Source organism: Pieris rapae, chromosome 3, assembly GCF_905147795.1.
Source record: "Pieris rapae chromosome 3, ilPieRapa1.1, whole genome shotgun sequence".
NCBI lineage: Eukaryota > Metazoa > Arthropoda > Insecta > Lepidoptera > Pieridae > Pieris > Pieris rapae.
The window spans coordinates 1,428,293-1,450,274 of record NC_059511.1 but is presented as its reverse complement, the minus strand read 5'-3'; the positions used below and the strand labels follow the sequence as shown (position 1 = coordinate 1,450,274).

At 33.6% G+C, this 21,982-nt stretch overlaps 2 protein-coding genes across 2 annotated transcripts in view; one reads left to right on the top strand and one right to left on the bottom strand.

Annotated features, from left to right (window-relative positions):
* Positions 1–10,005, bottom strand: part of LOC110991550 (proton-coupled folate transporter) — a 30,649-nt gene extending 20,644 nt beyond the window's left edge. Inside the window, exon 1 of the mRNA XM_022256926.2 lies at positions 8,803–10,005. Within this exon, the coding sequence (XP_022112618.2) occupies positions 8,803–9,775 (973 nt within the window). The 5' untranslated portion in view covers positions 9,776–10,005. The remainder of the gene's footprint in view (positions 1–8,802) is intronic.
* A 4,050-nt stretch (positions 10,006–14,055) lies between these two features.
* On the top strand, positions 14,056–20,088 carry LOC110991516 (proton-coupled folate transporter-like). The gene is made up of 5 exons (XM_022256888.2): positions 14,056–15,063; positions 16,387–16,488; positions 17,415–17,636; positions 18,232–18,388; positions 19,963–20,088. The coding sequence occupies exons 1-5, from the start codon at positions 14,133–14,135 to the stop codon at positions 20,060–20,062; spliced, it is 1,512 nt and encodes a 503-aa protein (XP_022112580.2). The 5' UTR covers positions 14,056–14,132; the 3' UTR covers positions 20,063–20,088.
* The last annotated feature ends 1,894 nt before the right edge of the window (positions 20,089–21,982 follow it).

Genomic DNA, 21,982 nt, shown 5'->3' with positions numbered 1-21,982 from the left:
ATGTAGAAGACTGGATCAAGAAGTGTAAAGCTTGTGCAGGCGATAAGGATTCACAGACTCGGTCGCGATGGAAAAGGATAATGAAGAAAGGAAGTGATGATGCTCGGGACGAGCATGTCTAAGGAGAGGGTAGTGTTACGAAGACGGGTCAACTGCAATGTTTTTAGATTTTTCCACTACTTAGAGAACTTTTCAGCAGGCTGAAATATGATTTATGACCGTTTCAGGAGAGGGTCAATCACATATTAGAAAATCGAAATTTACGTAATGTTGCCGTAGTTTTCAGGAGGCTGAAACATTTTTTCAGTCGGTTTCAGAACACGTATAGACGAATGGTACACTTTTCAGCAGACCCGTTTTCAGGCGTTTTCAGGCCTGGTTATAACCCTTTGATGAAGGAATGTTCTAGAACGAATTTTCTAGGTGTGGGACAAGCATTGTTTGATACACGAAAGAGAGGAAAGATAAGAACCTTCTCGAAGCTACACCGAGAATTCTAGAACGCCGTACGACAAGCACGTAGCAGTGTGCGAAAGAGATAGCAAGTACGCGCGTTCTAGAATTAGGCGATCGCTACTCAGTAGCGCTCCCGCCTAGAAAGTTCTCGTAAACATCGGAAACATCGTTCGAGATTCTTCCCAGGGATATATAAGCGAGCCAAAACGCGACCACTCAGTTCAGTATTGAATGCGATTCCAAGCGATAAACACCGAAGAGAAAAAGTGCGATTAAGTGCGAACCAGTGATAAAGTACTGAGTGTTTTAAGTGATTAGTGACAGTGTTTCATTGTGTGTGTTATTAGTGCTTTTCTGTGCGTAATTTCCAGATATTAGTGTATACGAATTCCTCGTAGATTTTATTAAAATAAACCCTTGAATAAATCGACGGCAGTTTCTATCCGATCCCCTAGCTCGTAACAATATATCAGTGGCGCTTCAACCTTTTTTCTGGGCCTCAGATTTTTCTGTATCTAATTGATGATCATTTGAAAATCTCAGAGCGCGGCCACATGATTCGGTAAGTCACACGGGCTTTGCGGTGTGGCAATATATTTTACTTCTCCTGCCTCGACTCGCAGGACACAAGTCCGGCACGCTTGCAGTGCGACGCCGCGAGGCGGTGCAACGCATCGTGTGACATGGTATAGGAATTTGTATGAAGGATGACGGTGCGGTTACGCTTCGGCGCCGTACCGTAACATTACCGCATCGTGTGGCCGCGCTGTAATAGGCCTCCTGTGCCTGACACGCCGTCGACGTTTTGGGTCTAGCGGTGGTTGGAGCAAACGGGTTTTCCCACGATGTTCTCCTTCGTTCGAGCGAATGCTAAACGCACACATAGAAAGAAATACCATTCGTGCACAGCCGGGGATCGAACCTACGACCTCAGGATTGAGAGTCGCACGCTGAACACTGCGCTATTTGCAACAATCAGAAAATAATGAAAATCCACATGTAATAACGTATTTGGAACAAACAGAAATTAATTAAAATCATGCTCAATTGTCGATATCTTTCGCAGTACACGGATATAATTAGTAACATAGGAGTACATTGTATTACCGATGTTAATTAACTGTAATTATATAAAATAGTCGATTTCCAAAAAATTTGATTATATGAACCTAGATCAGCAAAATATATAATATTGTACTTTGTAATATCTATACACTAGCGGGGGCGCGGCCATGCAAACCTGGCAGATGAGGCAAAGAGAGTCTGATAGTCTTGGAAACACAAGGCTCAAGGCCAAATGCGTTGGAGCCTCACTGTTGACGCTCTCTGTCAGATCTGGGGGTTTTAGGGTGACGTCAAGTAAGACTTTGAAATACGTTAATATTATCGAATTTTTAGATTTGTGTTACGACGCCAAAGAGATTGTTTCATTGGTTAATTATTTGTCTTATAATTCGATGGAACCGGCTGCAGGCACGAAAAAACATGACGCATGCGGCGTTACTTCGCTCTTGACGCATGCGGCGTTACCTCTCTATGAGGTGTTCCATTTATAGCTTGAAGTACAAGAGAGAGCGCGGAACGAGCGACAAAGAGGCACCATCGGCCTTGAAGAGCAAATTAGGCAGTCTATATTTTCAGATTTCGCTCAAAGTACGCTTTCCGATTTCCACAGAGTTCCTAGCCGAAATGGCTACGAATTTAAACTTGAATGTCAATTTAGTTTTAATAGCTGGGGCTATAACAATATAGTGAGATTAGTGTTGCCAGTAAAAAAAATACCCATTATAAGGGGAATAATTGGAAGTCATGCAGGCCAAGTTAATTTTATTGAAATGTCTTAATAAAACAATGTACAAATGTGGTATCTTAAATATATATCGAAAATATAGTTGTTCGGAATATAATCATTTTTAGTTTATAAAATTAATTGAGGGCCATGAGGGTGGTCCCAAAAATATTTTTAACTCGGCTGATCCGCGCATACGCAGTGCGAAGGAGTCGTGGTTGAACATTCGTTGCGTAAAGTTAGATGCAATTTTATAGTGTATTTTTGTGCATTTCTTGCTAATAGTTTCGTCCTCCATTAAAACCTATAGTGAGTGTTTTTGTGCGTGAACTATTATTGTAAGGCAAGTTCAACATCAGTCTAACATTTCTTGTTCCCAAAACTAACAATCTATCCATCCTTACGGCTGACGTTTTTTTTTGTGCCTTTCGCCCTAATAAGGAGCAATACCTTGAGGTATGTACTCAGGACTTATTTTAGTATAAGATTACGTATCGACGGCCACCGAACCGTTCTTTGTGATACAATAGTTTTAGGCTTAAATAAATGCGATACTAAAGAATAACTGATATGATATATTTTATTATATGTAGTATAAATATAATATATTTTAACTAGCAATCAGAACCTGAGAATAGATGGTAGTACCAGTTTCAGACGCCGGACAAGAAATGTATGTGGTAGATTCATTTTAAAGAGAAGAAAAACAATATATATATATATATATATATATGACAAGTTTGTATAGAATTAGTATTGTAATTTAGAATTGTAATCTGTACGACAATTATTTTAAATTAATTCTATGTAAAACGAATGTTAATTATTCCATGTACTTGCTATGGTTTTATGTATTCCTATTAAATTTTGTTACTACGGAGCCGTATCTACTGCTCGGTTTTATTATCAAACAAACTTTAGTAGTTGAATATTTTGTGATTGTTTTTAAATGAACACATGGCAACGCGAGCCTTCTAGTAAAGTGAGTGTCTATGGGCGACGGTATTACTTAACATCTATACTATATAGATAAATAATGTTTATTATTAGGGCTTATTAATGCTGGAAATATAGGCGATTTTCCATACAAATGATTCCACTGTGACGCTAAATACTTGTGCTAAATTTCAAACGTAGACATTACAAGGACCAGACGCAATCTGATCTGAGTTAATATTTATCTGCCACGCATACTGTCACATTATTAACATGAGCTAATAAACATGCTGATTGTTTTCAGCAGATGGAAAATTACCAGCTATTTCTATTCTGTGCTGTATCTATTTGTACGTTTCTCTGTGGGGTGAACTTAATTTTTATTATTATTTTCATCAATAGTGTGATTTCCATTAAGTGTTTAATAGTTTATTTGACTAAAATACAAGGATGAGACAAGCACACATGTTGCCAGAAAAGCCGACAATGTACTCGCGAGCCATCTAAAATACGCACTGTCCATAGACGGTATGACTTAACTCAGGTGAGCCTCCTGCACTATAAAAACGCAATGTACAGCTGTAGGCCGAAACTTGTTACTAAAAACATTACATGTTAAGGCGCAAGAGGACTTAGGGTCTTACAAGAAAAGAGCGTACCAAATGTCTCGCAATCTATCTGGCATTAAGATTCCGTTGAATTCATATTGACCGTTTGCCCCCAGTTCTATTAAAAAACACAATTCTTTGATTCTGTCTTTCCCCTATTCAAGTTAATCTTATTACTCTTTTAGCAAGTTATTTGTTAAATAAATGACATCAGTTTTAGATAATTTATAACAATTAAAAACTTGTATTGTAATAATTTAAAATTAAAAACTTTTGTACACTTATGGAAAGAAGAATGTATCAAATCTTCTTTTTTCTAGCGTCTTTATATTTCTGTGTAAGCTTTTCGTTTAACTTATAAGCTCACCCAAAATACAAATGCCAGTTCGATAAAAAAAGTATGGAACGTTATCTGTCACGTTTCATTACAATGCAATTTAACAAATGCTTTCATAAAAAGGCTAAATCAATTTTATTAGTGACTCTCATAAAAGCATAGCGAAACATAACCATATACATATTATACCTTCAAAAGGTATACGTTAGTGGAAATGGGCGCATACTAAGAGGAATAGAAACGTGGAAAAGACAATTAAGAAGGTGGATAAACCAGATTTAGTATATGGCAGAGAGTGGCATAGCGCTGCCAGAAATGGCGGGATATGTAGGCTTAAATTATTAATTATCATTATTATTTTCTGTCCGTCTTTTATGTATCAATTCATTTAGTTGTTTATTGTTTTGTAAGCAACTAGTAATCGACCTCTAAGTTTTTATTAATGTATTCGTTGTTATAAATAAATTATAATCACGATAGAAATTAAACAGCACGAAACCAATCGTAATTTGAATAGTTGTTTTACTTAGCTTAGCTATTCAAGGAGGAAGAAGGAATTATAGTTATGCTAAATGCTTCTTGGTTATTAAATCATGACGATGTTAATATGAAAATTACGTAAATATGCAATATTGTACATGTTAAGTCACTTTTAACCTACTTGAAAAAAAATTTTTTTACTAAATTAGCATAGAATAAACTTACCTATACTAGCATAGTGTATTATAGTAGAAAACTTAGAGCAGTACACTGACTAATAACTGAACAGAAATGGACCAGAACTTGAAGAAGCCTGAAAATTATCTTCAGTCTTCATCAATACTTTACGAATTAGAATTAAACAAGTGTTTTCACCAAATCATCTGAAGACGTTTTTAGGAACTTGGACTGGGAAAATAAAGTAAATTGTCATAATATATTCTAGTTATTCTAAAGTCATTTATTATGACTGCAGTATCTTACTGCAGACATAACATCTTCAAACACTATCAACTCTAAATTCTTCGAAAGTAATTTACTTAAACTTAATAGTTGAAGTATTTCCGAACCAACTCGACTTAGGGTCCTTCAAGGAATGGGCAATTTTTAAAAGGCCCGCAACGCACTCGCGAGCCCTCTGGCATCGAGAGTGTCCATGGGCGGCGTTATCACTTAGCATAAGGTGAACCACTTGCCCGTTTGCCCCCTGTTCTATAAAAAAGGGTGACACCAATATATTATATATAGAAATATAGCATGCAGCAGATCCCTAGACAATGAAATAGCTTAAAGCTACTAGCGCTGAAGGCGATTACTATATAGAATGTTTTTGTTTTTAAAAGATGCAAAGCAAATTAATATTTACGTAAAGAAAGCTTTATTTACACAATCAAAAGCTAATCGTCCAAAAATAGACGATTATCGTAAACGAGTGAAGAAAATAAGTATTTAGATTGTGTGAATCCTCTTCAATATACATATATCTGTCTTTTAGCTTAACAGAAGTAATAATAAAAATGATTGCACAATGATATCTTATTACACTTGCGTTCAGAGGCGAGTAATTATTAGCAATACTTCAGTCAAACTTTCCGTCAAGTAAAACGCAAGAAAGTCCTTGAAAATATAAAGATATTTCTAACAAACTTCGTTAATAATTCTCTGATACATATTGTGAATTCTTTCATACATTGTGACATTCATTTGAATATCAAGTAATACAAGAAATAGTGGATGTATCATACATACCATGTTAATATTATGAATGCAAAAGTAACTATTTCTATGCGACTGTTTATCATTACATTTCAATATTGAAACTTTGTTACGTAAAACAAAAAGTTTCTATTACCGAGTCAGGTATTGACTAACTGTTGTCGAATGTGCCCATTTTTACCTTAGTTAATGTTGACAAAGGTAATATATCGGGTATATACAACAGAGCAGTATTGGCCTAGTGGCTACTGTGGGCTCTCATCCCTAAGACTTTAGGTTCGATCACCTCCTGTGAACCAATAGACCTTATGTATGCATTTAACATTCGCTCGAACGGTAAAAGAAAATATCGTCTGGAAGGCTTGCCTTTGACGCTAGAAGTCGACTGCGTGTGTCAGGCACAGGAGACTTACTTGACCATTAGATTGACAAATAATCATGAAACAAATTCAGAAATGTGTCACCCACACCTAAGAAGGAACAACAGGGATACTTGGCGGGTACTATAACTCCCGTAACTCAAATCTAACACGTTTTTGACTATAACTTTAAAACTAGCAAAAGTAAACTAAACTGATACGTAATTATATTCAATACACGATGGGTTAAAATGGGATGGTCCAATGTGGCTTCGAATCGCTAGAGATCGCCACGATTGGAAAGAAATAGAGGATTTAGAGGAAGCCTTTGTCTAAAGATAAGCTCTATTTCTATTTACTTTATATTTTGCATGTAAGCTAAACAGCATTAAAGGCTTTTTACGATGCACGTGCACATTGTCACAAAAAAAGCGACACCCTGAAGTTGAAGAAGGATAAGGAAGCTATAGTCAACATTTTAGTCTTTTTGTGATATTTAAATAAACAGCTATAACTATATAATGCGTTATAATAAAACTTTCAATGTATTTAAAACCTTTTTTCTATTGTAAGTGTCGTTTTTTTTACAGTTTTTAAAAGATTTTTATCTTATTACACCAAAGAAGTATAACTTCTTACAAGTGTACATTAGTACACACACTTTTTTTTCTATTAACCTTTATACAACACAACATTTATAATTGAAGTATATAACTGCCAGAGTTAGCGTTATCTCTAATCACCAAATAACTAATTTTACTAAGTAATAAAAAATATTAATCTAAATATTAAGTTATTCAATAGAATTTTTGTATAATTATAAATTAAATATATGATGAATTCTTTAAATATTTTTTTATAATTTACCTCCACAATTAAAATTTATTATCAATTAAATAAGTCAATATTTATTGTCTGGCATTATTGATTATATCTATCTATAGATATCTATTATATCTGTTTCATAAGGACCACATTTAAGTTCGTGATTCTGATAGACTTAGTTTTATAACAAAACATGACTGACGGGGATTACGTGTCATTGTTTTGTCTAATTCAGTTGTAAAAACAATTGAGAACCAAACGTAGTTTAGACCTATTTGAAGATAGAAAATATTCCAAGTAAATTTTACTAACGAGACCACTTCATTACTGTTTTTGTAATTTAACCACCAATTCTGTTAGAATGCCGATACGCCTTAGTATACAAAACAACAATGTTTTTCATTAAGTATTACGCATCATAGATAGAAAGAACGACTTGTCTATGAATCACACAGAAATCGAATGTCATTCGAAATTTAAATAATAGAACATGCCTTAAAACAAAAGACATTTGACAAAGTTTGAAAGACGTCTTCTATCTCATAAATACGCTCATAGCAAAATTTTCCATACAAATATTTAACGTAAACCAGTGTTGCGTTAAGAACATCGTTTCAAGCAGTTTAAGACCAAGATAACTAGTGGGTTTGATTCCCCGTCAGAGCAGAAATCATATTTATAATTAGTCCTCGTTTGAGACACTACTAAAAATTATATCAAAAGCCATCGTCATGTCAAAGTATGACTGAACCCCTTAAGTATTAAAATTCTGGCAACGCACTCGCTAATCCTCTAGCATAGTCCATGGGCGACGGTATCACAACATCAGGGAGCCCGTTTCCCCCCTGTTCTATAAAATGCATGAAGAACCCGACACGGTACGTAGGTGACTGATATTTAGACATTATTAGCTTTATCTTCTCTGCTTTATCAATCATATTTGGAATATCCTTAAATATTTTAAAGTCCAGGTCTGTCTGTGTCATTTTGTATAGGCTTTGCGCAGTATAAATTGCCTAAAATATATGTTATAGGTCGCTAAGAATACACGAAATCCACGCGCGTAAAGATGTGATTGGAAGTAGTTTTCAATTGTTAAAGGTTTATTAAACACGTGCATATAATGACTGCGAGGATTTATACACGATAAGTCATAACGAGGTCTAATTTACTTTGTTTTTAACTAAATAAGATTAGCGTCCTTATGACCTTTGAACTGTGATAATTATAATGTAAATACACAAGTTTGAACTAGATTTTTATTGGAGTACTCGTTCCACTATCGTATCGGAGACGATTTAATTACTATTCGGAAGAAGTCTGGTGCGATATGTTCACTAAATAACCCTTCTTATGTTTAATAACGTTTTGGTTAATATGTTTTTTTTTCATTCGAAAGTGTAAATGATTAATGACATAATTAAATACACGCTAGAAACAATTCAATGTTTATTTTGACTCCACCAAAAGTGTAATGAAAACATTGTACAAATCTACGTTCACACATTCTTCATGTAAAGAATTCTAGCAAAACCTGTACGTTTATAAAACAGCACTGAAACAAGTGTATTTACGTTTTGCCATAAAAAGAAAATAAAACGAAGCGATCCAAGCATATGTGAATTTTTACGATAATAATATTTTCATTTATGATGATTTTTTTATCCGTAACAATATACTTATAAAGATATTAATAGTAATTGCTTCGCCACGGTTTACGCTGTATTAGGTATCGAAAAGCAATCAGCATCTTTCGACACCATTAAAATGATTTAGAATTTATTAAAAATTACTTACCGAGAACAGGGCCGACGATTAACATATACGCGAACATTATCAGGATTATTTGCAGGCGTCGGAAGCCTTCCCGAGGCTGGAACGCTACATTCACCGTTGCTACCAGGTCTTTCACGGAAAACGACACTGACTGCTTAGTATCGGTTTCAATTGTCTTTTTCGTTTTCTCCTTCAGTCTTAACAAGATATACACGAATCCTGTCAAGTAAAAAAAGCACGCAACCGTAAACACACCATAGTAGCCGAATCTCTTTGTCATAATACCACTGAGGGCAAGACCGATCGGTCTGCTTAGAGTCAAAATTGCCGTTATAATCCCTAATCGAAAAGTCCTTTCGGATTCACTAGTAATGTCTGTGATATAGCTGTACACTGCCATTGTCATGGCAACGCGGCCACCGGCCAGTGCTGGTGGGAGACCTTCGATAACAGCTGTTTCATTTACACCAACTTGGCGGAAAAACATAGTGCTCAGTATGATTCCAATTATCGATATTAACTTTCCAAGTATAGGTAAAACCATGAACGTCTTTCGGTTTCCAGTGCGATCGCTCCAGGCTCCCACGAATAAGGCTAGAATTCCAGGCAAGGCTGTTTGTAGGGGGAAGCTCCACGCTGTCATACTGGCTACCATTTTTTGGACGTTTTGCTCCTGCTCTGTGAGGTTGCTGGTGCGCCCTTGCATGATGTTGTTGCATGTTCTTTCGTCGTAGCTCAGATTGACGAGGCATGATTTCTCCAAGCAGAGATTCTGCACGGCCAGCCCGGCTAGCACGCTTGGAAGTATATAACATATCACGTACGGCTCAACGGTGACTTTGGATCGGAACGACCACGAATTTTTGATAATCTGCTTGATTCTCCTACTGAGTTTTCCCTCTCTCTTCTTTATCTCGCTACTGAATGATTTAGTACACTTGCAAGTGTCGACATTCACAATTTTTTCACCGGTCACTTCGACCCGCAACGTCATTTTCGAAATGTATTACCACTGTAATGTTCATTTGTTTTCTGGCATAATTTGGGAAAAAATATCTGAGAGATATAATATTTTTCAATTTATTTATTTTGTTCCAGTTTATGTATTTGTTAATAAATATTTCGTAAACTGATTAGCGGCGCGTGCGATTGACGACTTGTTTAGTGTTTTGTAACGCGAGTGTCGTGGCCGAGTTCCGATCGGCTACTACCTATCAGCTGGCTGTGTTACTGTTTAATTTGTACTTTATCTTGTTATCACATGGCCATATTGTTAGCTGCGACTTCTAAGCCCAAGCTTCTTCTAGCGTTAGCCATGCGATATTGCTCACTCCCACAAGCGGTGGCCTTGACGTACTGTATGAAAAACATTACGAACTTTTCTTTTGCTTATAAACGCCAACACGTAGGAACACGTTCTAATTTTTCCCCATAAACTCGGTCAAGAAGAAAATTGCGTAATGTTCTTTTTATTAGTGGTATAGTGATTGGGACTACAGTCAAAAAGCAATTTTGATTTCAAGGTTTGTAATTAATTTTGCTCATTTGAAATTATTTTTTATGCACTCGTAATGAGAACACAAGATAAACACGAACGATACAACAATATTGTCCCTAATTTTATACACTATTGAAGATACAAGTATCAAAATTAAATAGTTAGAAAATGTAAACGCCTCATAAAAGTTATGCCTTTCAAGACGGATGTCATAATATTTGCTCGTTGTTTTATACATATATTCATAAAGGCCTGTAAAAGAGTCGCTGGCTAACTTAATAATTTATTGAAATGTCTTAGTGAAACAATATATGTATGTAGAAAATAAGTTTAAATAAATGTGACACATGACAAACATAGAAGCAACTGAAACGATAGATTTTGTTACTTGTCCTCTTAATATTTTAAAATACCTCGCAATCAGAACCGTTAGATATATAAAACTTTTTCATTTTAATTAACAAACAAGGAACACAAATATATCAATATTAGTTTTATTAGATGTTGGTAAAATTATTAACTGTACGCACCAAGAAATGACAGTTTTTCAGTCTGACATTTCAAAATGGCGACCGTAGTACTGGCCAAGAAAACTATGTTGTATTGAGGTTCTATATTTTATTCTTTTAAATTCATCATATGTCATAGTTCATAAAGTGGACTAAGACTAATCTATATTAATTTTGTTTTTAAAATCACAAATATGCAATGTGTAATTCACTTTGGTAGATCATATTAACACAATCAATAATCCCAAAGAGGCCGTCCATATATTACGTCATTCATTTATTTTATTTCATTACAAATTAGGGGGGGGGGGGGGGGTTTGGTCTGCGGATGACGGTAAAATGATTGATGGGGGGGGGGGGGTGTTTCGAAATTGACTGATTATTTCTAACTAAAATAACTCATTATAAAAGAAATGGTAATTAAAAAGGTATATTATATCAAAGTAAAAATAATAAGAATGTATATTATATCAAAGTTAAAATAATAAAAGGTGATTCTATAACCAAGTGTTTTAATCATATAATACCCTATTTTTCTCTAATCTGCAATGTTTTATTTTGTCAAACTGGTAATGACGTCAATTTTGGGAGAAGGGGGGGGGGTCTGTAAGAAATGACGATAGGATGATTACAGGGGGGAGGCGGTCTAAAATCGGGAAAAAATCGATGACGTAATTTATGGACGGCCCCAAAGTTATTATTACTATAAATTTGCAAATAATTAATAATTGACATCTTGTAAAATTAAAGTGTAGCCCAACTAAAGTCTAGTAAGTAAGTTATTTAAGTCTAATCTAAATTACTTTAAAGAAAAAAAAATACACTACACACTAAAATATATAATGATGTTATTTATCATCATGTTTGTATGTGATTAAATTATAAAGAGGAATTAATTGTGTTGTGTATTTGTAACAAATTCAGAATGTACAAAAAATACAGAATCCAAAATAGATAAAAGTTAGTAAACTGTTTTCTACTTTGGATTCTGTATTCTTTTTATTATTAATCTAGTAAGATTTTTAATTAATCTAGTGAGATTTTTTATTAATCTAGTGAGATTTTTTATTAATCTATTGAGATTAACTAAGTAATATAAGTTATATATTTAAAAATAATTGTCCAATCGTGCTAACATATAAGTATTCCTTAAAAAAAGTTTTAATTAAAAGTAAATCCAATTTACAATAATTTATGCTTAGTTTTTTGTTAGCTAAGTTCTTGTAGGTAGAATCCAATTTGGATATACAATTGACTGACGGAATATATGTTTTGCTATAGATTATTTTAATGACGTGTTCATTGAACTGAAACAATACAAACATCCTTATTAACTTATAAAATATTATATTTGATAGGAGAACAATTATATTGCACGTAGTAAAAGGTGAAAATTCCGAATTCTTCCGAAGCTCTCGGTACTCTTTTAAAATAGCAATTCATCAAACAACATAATTCTTGCAGGCCTTTGCATTCTGAAGTAAAAGTCGCCATCGCAATCTATTTCGTGCTTCTTGCGCCCAAACCCCTATTGGACGTCCTTGACAACTGCATACCACCAACGCAGCCTCGGTCAACCTGGGTTTCTCTTGCAGATGTGAGTCCTGTAAGAACCTTTAGGTTCTGTCATCCACCATTTGGTGCACATGTCCCAACTATTTGACGCAGTTGCATTTTTTCGAAATTTGGTTAATTTAGGAAGTAGCAAAAGTTTTTTGAGTCATAATATTACGTGACTGAGTATCACTTAATCAAAATATAAGTTCAATATGGTACAAAAGGTCTAGGTCACCAGGCAAGTTGTCTACTCGCACACATAGGAATGCACAGATGATTGGGGTTCTGTTGTAAACAGTCACGCACGCGTCGATTTCAAAATCAAACGCTGTTGGGATTGCAACATCGCCGTTGAGTATTTTTTGTTTCATATTAAATAAACAATACATATTGGAAACCGCGAACGTTATTAACAATTTACAAAATATTTTTTAGATCGAGATAATAAATATAATATGAGAGAGAATGCGTGTAGTTTGTGGGTGTGCTGTGCGAAAAAGCATGTGTGTTAAAATTAGCTAATAGTTATTAATATTTTGAGGGAATACATTAGCGATGAAAAAATCGTTGTATACTGCTGACAGGCGACTAGTGAGAATAATCGAATTTATTATTGAGTACATCATATGAACATGTCAAAAGAATGAATGATAGAAGATAAGCTTGCTGCTTGTCCCACTTCACTGTAACTAACGTATTTAACTAGTGATCAAAAAATCAAAATCAGAATTATTTATTCATATAGATAACAACAATGTGTCACTATTGAACGTCAAAAAAGGATTATACATTAAATGCTTCTAAATTTAGATTTACTGCCAGTTCTCATATCAACGTAGAATGGAAGAGTGGAACTGGCAATAAACACTCTGCCTTTCTCTTTAATCGCTAGTTTTTTGTTTTACACAAGGTTTGTAAGGAGCTGCAACCATTACACCATGTTCCATACATCTTAATCTTAATTAATAGTTAATTAATCTTAATAAAAAATAAGTTAAGAGAAGATGTTAGAAATGCGTTCTAAAATAGGTACATTATTTGACATCTTGAAAAGTTAAAACGGTATGTATGATGTTAAAGTTGGTATTATGTATGATTTGACAACTAGTTCCGAGCTGTATAAGTGTCTCATGCTGAAATATGATTAATATTGCTACATGAAAGATACCTTTGTCGTTAAAGTAATTTAATCGAAATCTTTAACGATAACTTACTATTTAACTATCAAAACAATTGTGATACTAAAAATCTAATCTAATAACACTTTTACAATATACGGAACTCCCAATTAAATATAATTTTAAGCTTTTAATATATATTTTTTATATGTTAAAATCTATGCTTAGATAAATAAAATATTAAAGCTCATGGCCATGCTAGTGTTGTACCACAATCATAATTAACACGTTTGAACTTGTCTGAGCGAAGGAACTGTATCATCCTGCAGGCGATTGCATTCGGATAATTCAATCATGAATTTTATCTGTTCAGAAGGCTACTAATAAACATAGTTTAAATAATAATGTATAAGAATGTATGAATTTTAATATAATGTCCGTTACTGTTAATGACATTCATTCAAAGGTCATACGGATATAAATACCAAATGGGATCTCGGCGGAGAAGACGATTTGATATAAACGAATATTATAACATCACCATTAAAGATGCTGCGGTCTCAAGTATAATTAAAAACGAGTTTCGAATACCCAAAGTAACCGATGATGTCAGTTCTTGCTGGTGTTTACAAATAGATAGACATATGTAAAACATAATAAAGCTCAAAAATGTCAAACAAAATAAGTGAATTAGAAATAAATGAAAATAAAGACAGTGAACCAAAAGCCAGTGAAGTATCGGCAGTTTCTTTTAAAGACAGAGTTAAACAAATTTTCAGCAATATAACTGTTGAGCCATTTTTACTATGTTACTTACTGCCAATGGTAATCACTGGTATTGCAGCGCAAAAATTTAATATGATCAAAGCGTGCCGTGTGGACTTGGGATATTCAGAAAGTATTTGTGAAAACGTTGTTAATGGTAACGTAACTGACAATATAACAGCTGAAGCTACAGATGGAGCACAAAGATTAGTAGCTGATATGTATGCGTGGGCTCAGCCACTGCAGACTGGATTACCAGCTTTTATCATTCTCTTCATTGGAGCTTGGAGTGATAAAACCGGAAACAGGAAGGCTTTGATGATCATACCTATATTAGGAGAAACGATATCTGCATTTGGATTATTTCTTGCTACATACTTCCTCTTGGAGTGGCCGCTGTGGGTCACAGGTTTAATTGAAGCACTTCCGTCTGCACTCTCAGGAAGCTTCGCAGTTGCTTTCATGGGATCAACTAGTTATATTGCGGATGTGACGACAGTGGAGTCTAGAACATTTAGAATGGGAGTTGTATCACTTATAGTTTCCATAGGTTTTCCTTTAGGTATTTCTCTTGGTGGCTACTTGACAGAAGTGCTTGGCTTCTTAACGGTGTTTATATCGATGACAGTTTTATTCGCTATTGGATTTATTCACACATTATTTCATATTAAAGATGTCAGACGTCAGCCACTCCAAGGAACAATTTGGAGCAAGCTTACTCAATTTTTTAATTTTGAAATTTTCTTGTCATTTCTGAATTTGTTTCGCGGGAAGAAACTCCTTCGTGTGATACTACTTATTTGTGCTTACATAGTAATAATTGGACCAATTTTTGGTAAGTATTAAATAATTAATAATTAGTAATTCGTGTAAGGTTGTACCGTAATATACGATAAAAAAGTGACATAGTTTATTCGTTAAAAACATTGACCTCCAAAAGAGTGAAAGCCTCTAATCCTTTAATTTATGTCTAATCTTCACTAACTTTCCCGATTTTTACTGCCACATCTTTTATACCATCGAATTTACTAACATTAAAAAACTCTTCGTTATTACATATTGATATAAATGGATGTCCTTCACCGAATGTGTCAGTTCTAAAAAACTACTCAACTACACGAATATTATAAATTGATAGTTATAAATAAAAAACGTGTGTGTACAATGTACACGCTTTTGAAGTAATACTTTTTTGGCAAGTTGGTTACAAGATAAAAATCTTTTTAAGGATTTTTTTTCGCCTTGTTTGTAGAAAAAAACGACACTAACAATAGAAAAATCTATAATGTTGGCTATAGCTAACTTCAGATTAAGAGACATCATCAGCTGTCGGTGCTTTACAACAGTGTGCGCGCGCATCGTAAAAATTGATTTAATATTCTGATCGTTTTCGCGCCAAAATAAGTATAACTTAAAACGTTTGCTTTCCATAATACATTGCTATAATCTTTAATAATTTTGTTATAAGATTAACAATACACGTTTATTTATAAATGTTACACATTACACACAAACATAGAATTTATTTAAAACCAAATTTTATGGTGAACACTGCAATGACAGATACTCGTATATAAAATATAAATAATATTATTATTGAAATAATATGATAAAAAATATAATTGCTTCATGTCTTGTATCCGGAACTGGAAGAGGCTAGAACGATAACTGTTTCGAGTTGAAGGGCATACAAACCAGATAGTCCCATTAAATAGATTCTATATGTCGGCCTGGTTCGTCATTGAGGCAGTGAAATTATTTTTTTACATATATTTATCTATAATTCCCTGACTATACTTTTGAGGTATTAAGTAACATAGGTATATAATATAAGTTAATATTTTTTTTAATAACTTGTTGAATAATATTTACAGCACATTTTGAAAATATCTTTTTTATCATATTTTCTCTTTTAAGTTCGTCTCTTTTACATTTCGATAATTTTTTTCGAACAGATTGTACATTTAAGCAACATTTTACTTTACATTCGAAGCAAAAACACCAACACAATTTTTTTTAAATGAAGCAAAAACAGCGCTGTATCCATGGCGAACTAGGCATCAAAGAAAATAAATTATAATAATTCAAATCGTATTAAAGTGTGTCTAACGAACACAATTAAAACGAGTATTACAAATGGTCCAATTATTAATTTCAGGTGAAACAACTTTGAAATTTCTATACGCTCTCAAAAAGTTTGGAATGACTAACGCCGGGTTCAGTCTATTTACAACATATTCCCAAGTAATAGGAATGGCAGGTAATATTAGTCGATTAATAACAATTGTAGGTGCAAATCTATATTACCTCGACGTCTGTTTCACAATTCAGCGTTATTTTAAGGCAGTTTCTGCCGCGGTTCACCAGTATGTTGAACCAGCTTCCCATTGAAGTATTTACGAACCTTTTCGACTTATGGTCCTTCAAGAAAAGAGGGTACTAATCCTTGAATGGCCGGTAACGCACTCGCGCTCACCGGCATCTGTTAGCGGAAGTATTACTGAACATCAGGTTAGACCCATTTGGCCCCTATTCTATAAAAAATATGCCAGTTTTATCACGATGTTTGTCTTTACCTTACATATTATAGAATAAAGGCCAAATGGGCAGAAGGGCATATATATAATATACATATAGAAATTAAATTCTATGGGCCCATATCTTAATAAATAAATAATATAATATCAAGAAATAAATCTAGATCTGAACGTCTCTTTGGATTAAGAGTCTCTTAGGCCAACTCAGGTCTAAGGAAATCTATTGTGACGGCAGCTCAACAGATATTTTTCTCTGATACTAAGAAGAAAAGCCACATAGTCTATCACAAAATAAAATTGAGATTAATGTGTCATCACAATCATTTGATAGGTGAATAGTTTATACAAGGCAAATCTAGCCTTTCTCCAGGAACCATCCAGGGGTCCACCGCTGACATGATAATAATAATTTGATTAATATTATCGTGTATAACTTACCACGTGACTAATTCGATACTATTTTACTTATTATCCCATTTTTTTAATAGCAGGGGCAAACGGGCGGACTCAAATAATGTTAAGTGATAGTTTATCACATATATTGCCAGAGGGATCCAGAAACCGCCGCCCTCATATTGCCAGAGAGCTCCCATTGCCACCTTAACCCTATTTCCAAATGGCGTAATGACATTGCCACATTTGGTTTCAGGTACCACAATTGTTGTTGCTGTATTCAGCAAATACTTTAACATGCATGACACACTTCTTGGTGTAATTATATCAATAAGTAAAATATTAGGAAACTTTTTCTTTGCCTTGGCTCCAAGCGTTGGATGGTTTTATGTCGCACCTATTATTGATATATTTGGGAACGCTGGAGGTTTAGTCGCAAAATCATTTGGGACGAAAATCGTCGAAGTTCACGAGATTGGTAAGTACCTTAAAACACTTATCTGTGTTGAGTCGAACACGGAAAGTGGCCTCGAAAAACATAGGAATTACTGCTTATTACAGCTCTGTTCTGCGCTATGCCGCAATTTTTATAAGCTTTTGGTATCCTGTTATTGCATTATTTATTAATAGGTACATATAACACTTGTACTAACCAGTTTTTAGAGAGATTAGTATTGTCTATTGAACTAACATTGTGTAACCTTCAGATAGGAAAATATTAGTCTCTATATAATATATTCTCGTGTCACAATGTTAGTTCCCATATCTACTCGTCCGAAACGGATGAACCGATTCTTATGCAATTTAATATTCATGAATGATATGAGAATCGGCTTCTTTCTATGTATGGAACCCCTAAACGAGAAGGGGTGTCCAGCCCAATAATTTATTTTTTATTTTTTAGAATATGTTTTTATGATATAGCATGCAGAAATAGTAAGAACCCTTCATTTTTATTAATTAAGGAGAAACAAAGTTAGCGAAGGCAGCTAGTTATATTACAAAATTTATGACGTATTCTATTTTCAAATTCAAACACAATTCATGACCTCCTTTGTTTATCTATGTTTCAGGAAAAATCTGTTCCCTTCTGGCATTTGTGGAAGCAATAAGTCCAGTAATATACTCGCCTCTATTCTCTAAGGTATATTCGAAAACCCTTCACACACTGCCGGAGGCTTTCTTCTACCTTGGCGGTATTATGACCGTGCCTGGTCTGTTTGCTTTTGTGTAAGTACCAGTCAATAAACTCTTACCTACCAGCCTTTATCACGCCGTTAATTGTTGTTTGTATATGATATTGTATTTTATAACAACTCACAAATATTCACAATTTTCTAGTCTTCCAAATAATAATAATAATAATAATTAAAACGCATTTTAAAAGTTATATTCCTGTGGGATTGTATCTTTGACGCCGGTAGTATTTCTTCACTGTTTTGCGATTATCATTTGTTGAGCCATGAAAACACAAGCTCTGGAGTCATCGGTCCTATCCTCTTCACATCATCACTTAGATCTAATGTACCACACCGTCCAAGAAGAGACTCCAAAGGAAAAAATCTCGAAGTTGGAGGGTAGACTCTTAAATTTTACGCTGTTTATTATTTTCCTCCAGTAGTAGCATAGTATATATTTTTTATCAATATTATATAGTATATTTATAATAATATATACGATTTATTGTATGTTGCCACGCAATTTAAGGTATAAACCTTGAAAATGTTTCTTATCAACTAATTTAAGAAAGTACAATAAAACAAAACAATGTATTTTATACTTAATTACATAAAATAATATACATAGCAAATTTTGTTAATTACTGTGATCGTTATATTACATCAAGGTTTCTTTGATATAACAACATAGGGAAGGGAAGCAATAATATGAAGTGTAACAAGTTATATTTTAGAGTTAGAGGATCTAATGGCTGCTATTTTATAACACTATACACACATATAGAGCAATGTGGGCCTAGTGGTTTCAGCGTGCGATGCTCATAATTGAGGTCGTAGATTAGACTTAGGGTCCTTCAAGAAAAGAGCGTACTAATTCTTAAAAGGCCGGCAACGCACTCGCAAGCCCTCTGGCATTGAGAGTGTCCATGGGCGGCGGTATCACTTAGCATCAGGTGAGCCTCCTGCCCGTTTGCCCCCTGTTCTATAAAAAAAAAATTCGATCCCGGGCTGTGCACCAATGGACTTCCTTTCTATATGCGCATTTAATATTTGCTCGAACGGTGGAGGAAAACATCGTGAGGAAACCGACATGTCTTAGACCCAAAAAGTCGACGACGTGTGTCAGGCACCGGAGGCTGATCACCTACTTTCCTATTAGATTTAAAAATGATCATGAAACAGATTCAGAAATCTGAGGCCAGGATCTAAAGAGGTTATAGCGCCACTGATATATTTTATTTTTTATACACACATATACACATATACACAAACGCACACATAGTCTTACATTTGCATAATACACGTGTAAAATTTATTTAAAAACACATTTTATATAATTCTAGTGACTATATATTTAGTAGATCGGGTTAATATCAGTTTACATGTACTTTTACACAATTTTTTGTAACAGAAATCTTCTTTATTATTTTAAATGCGCACTTCACACATGGCATACTTTATATTATGTATATAATGTATATGTTGTTTGGAAAATGTAAATTATAAATAATTAATTTACAGCTCATTTAAAACTTTCATAAAAATCTAAATTAAAGTCAATCGTCAGGACAACTATTAAAATTAGAGTTTTAATATGACAATAAGCTTATCCATTTTTGTTACCAGAGCTCTCTACATCTTGCATAAAAGAGATGAAAGAGATGTCGTGAAGAATCCCGAAGCGAAGGAGGAGCATGCACATGAAAATTCAGTTACAGTTCTATAATCAGCGGCAATTCCCTGGAATACAAGTGGGCATATGTTTTAATTTCATAAACTGGAAATAAATTTTGGGAGGTTCATCAAAATAAATCAGTGTATAAATGGCGGCCAAAGATGGCGCCAATTGACAAACGCCATAGACTAAATATTCTTCGGTGATTTGACATTTGACACGAATCATAATTATTTCAACAACAATATAATATTCTATGTTTAAATTTTAATGAAATCTTTGTTAATCAAATATATACCTGTGTCATTTTTCTAAGTATCTCTTAGTGATATAGAACACGATATAGCAAAGGAAATTGTAAATTAATATCTACATAAGAAAAAATAGCGTAAAAGCAAGAGATTTAATAAAATAGTTATGAATTTCTTTTCGTTTGTATGTTTATTTTAAATAATAATTTTAACTTATTTTTTGAAGGCGTTTCATTTTCAATATTATTATTACGTAAATTTATAAAGGCGCAATTTTTTATACAGCTTATCAACGGCGGGTTGACTAGCTGTATTTAAAAGAAACGATGAGCATCATCATTTTTATATCGTGTTACATCGTATTTTATTATAAGTTTTATGGAGGCCAGAATGCAGTATTTTCTTACTTCTACGATGACACTAATATAATATTAAAACTATAGATACTATATTATTATTATAACATAACTATATTAGTCTTAATAGTCATTAATAGGATAATACTGCTCTGATAATTTATCTTTCAAAGCCGGGCATTGCGAACGACTATTAGCCCCTTCCAGCCCAAACTATTGTATCAGCGGTAATCGAACCCGATAAAACAAATATTACTTCTCTTTAACCGAGGGGTCCAACAAGTCTGTGGATGCCTGCATGTTGCATCGTAATGTATTTAAAAAAATATTACGCTGTGGCTATTAAATTATTTAATCTGTTATCTACTTTTTTGTGGTTTCTTTACGCTCCGAATAGTAGAATTATTAATAAAATATCGGACAATAACAATAAATAAGTAAAATAATTTTACGAATGCAAACAGCATGGTGCCATCTGTTGACAAAAATGCGCATCGTTATACATCGATTTGTGTCAGTTCAAGAAATTTCGATCTTGAGGTGAATTAGGAGATGGATAACCAGGCTTTGATTTGATCAAGATATGTGTTACCTCATTAAAAAAATTTTGTATATCAGAAAGTACTTTAACATGCAGTATCGCAATATTGGTACTAGAGAAAAGAGGCCTTATGTGTAAAACTGCCATTCATTTTCGCAATGGCAACAATACAACAAAATTTCTGAATTTGTAAAAAAAGTTGTATTATGTAAACCATAATGAAATCTTATAATAAGTTAAAGTAATCTAACAACAATACTATTGACTGTACGGCGGAACGAAGTTAGCCGGGTTAGCTAGTCATAAATAATCTAACTAATTATTATGATATTGTGTTGATGTTTTTATTAGATGACTGAATGAAAATATAATGACTTTTGTATGCCTGTTTTAATATGGCTGATAGTCAATGTGTTTTTACAATCGATCTAAATGTACCACTTTACAAATAAATGATTTATTATGCTTATTTATTTATATAAACAACTAATTACGCAAATAAGTTATTAACATAATAGGTAGGACATTAGCTAAATGATATATTATGATTGAACAAGGAATAATGGAATTCAGAATCAAGATTACTAAAATTTAAAACTTTATGGAAACATCAAAAAATCGCAACTGTTAATACCATAATATTAAATCGCTCGTTTTCTGTCAAAATAGTATGAATTAATACATGAATGCTAAACCTTGAAATCGGGTAGTTTTTATAGCAATTATTTCCAGATGAGTTGTCGCAATGTAAACACGTACAAAGGAAGTAATATCATAAAAAGAAGTCAACGATCTTATATCGTCTATTTAATTAATATTCTTT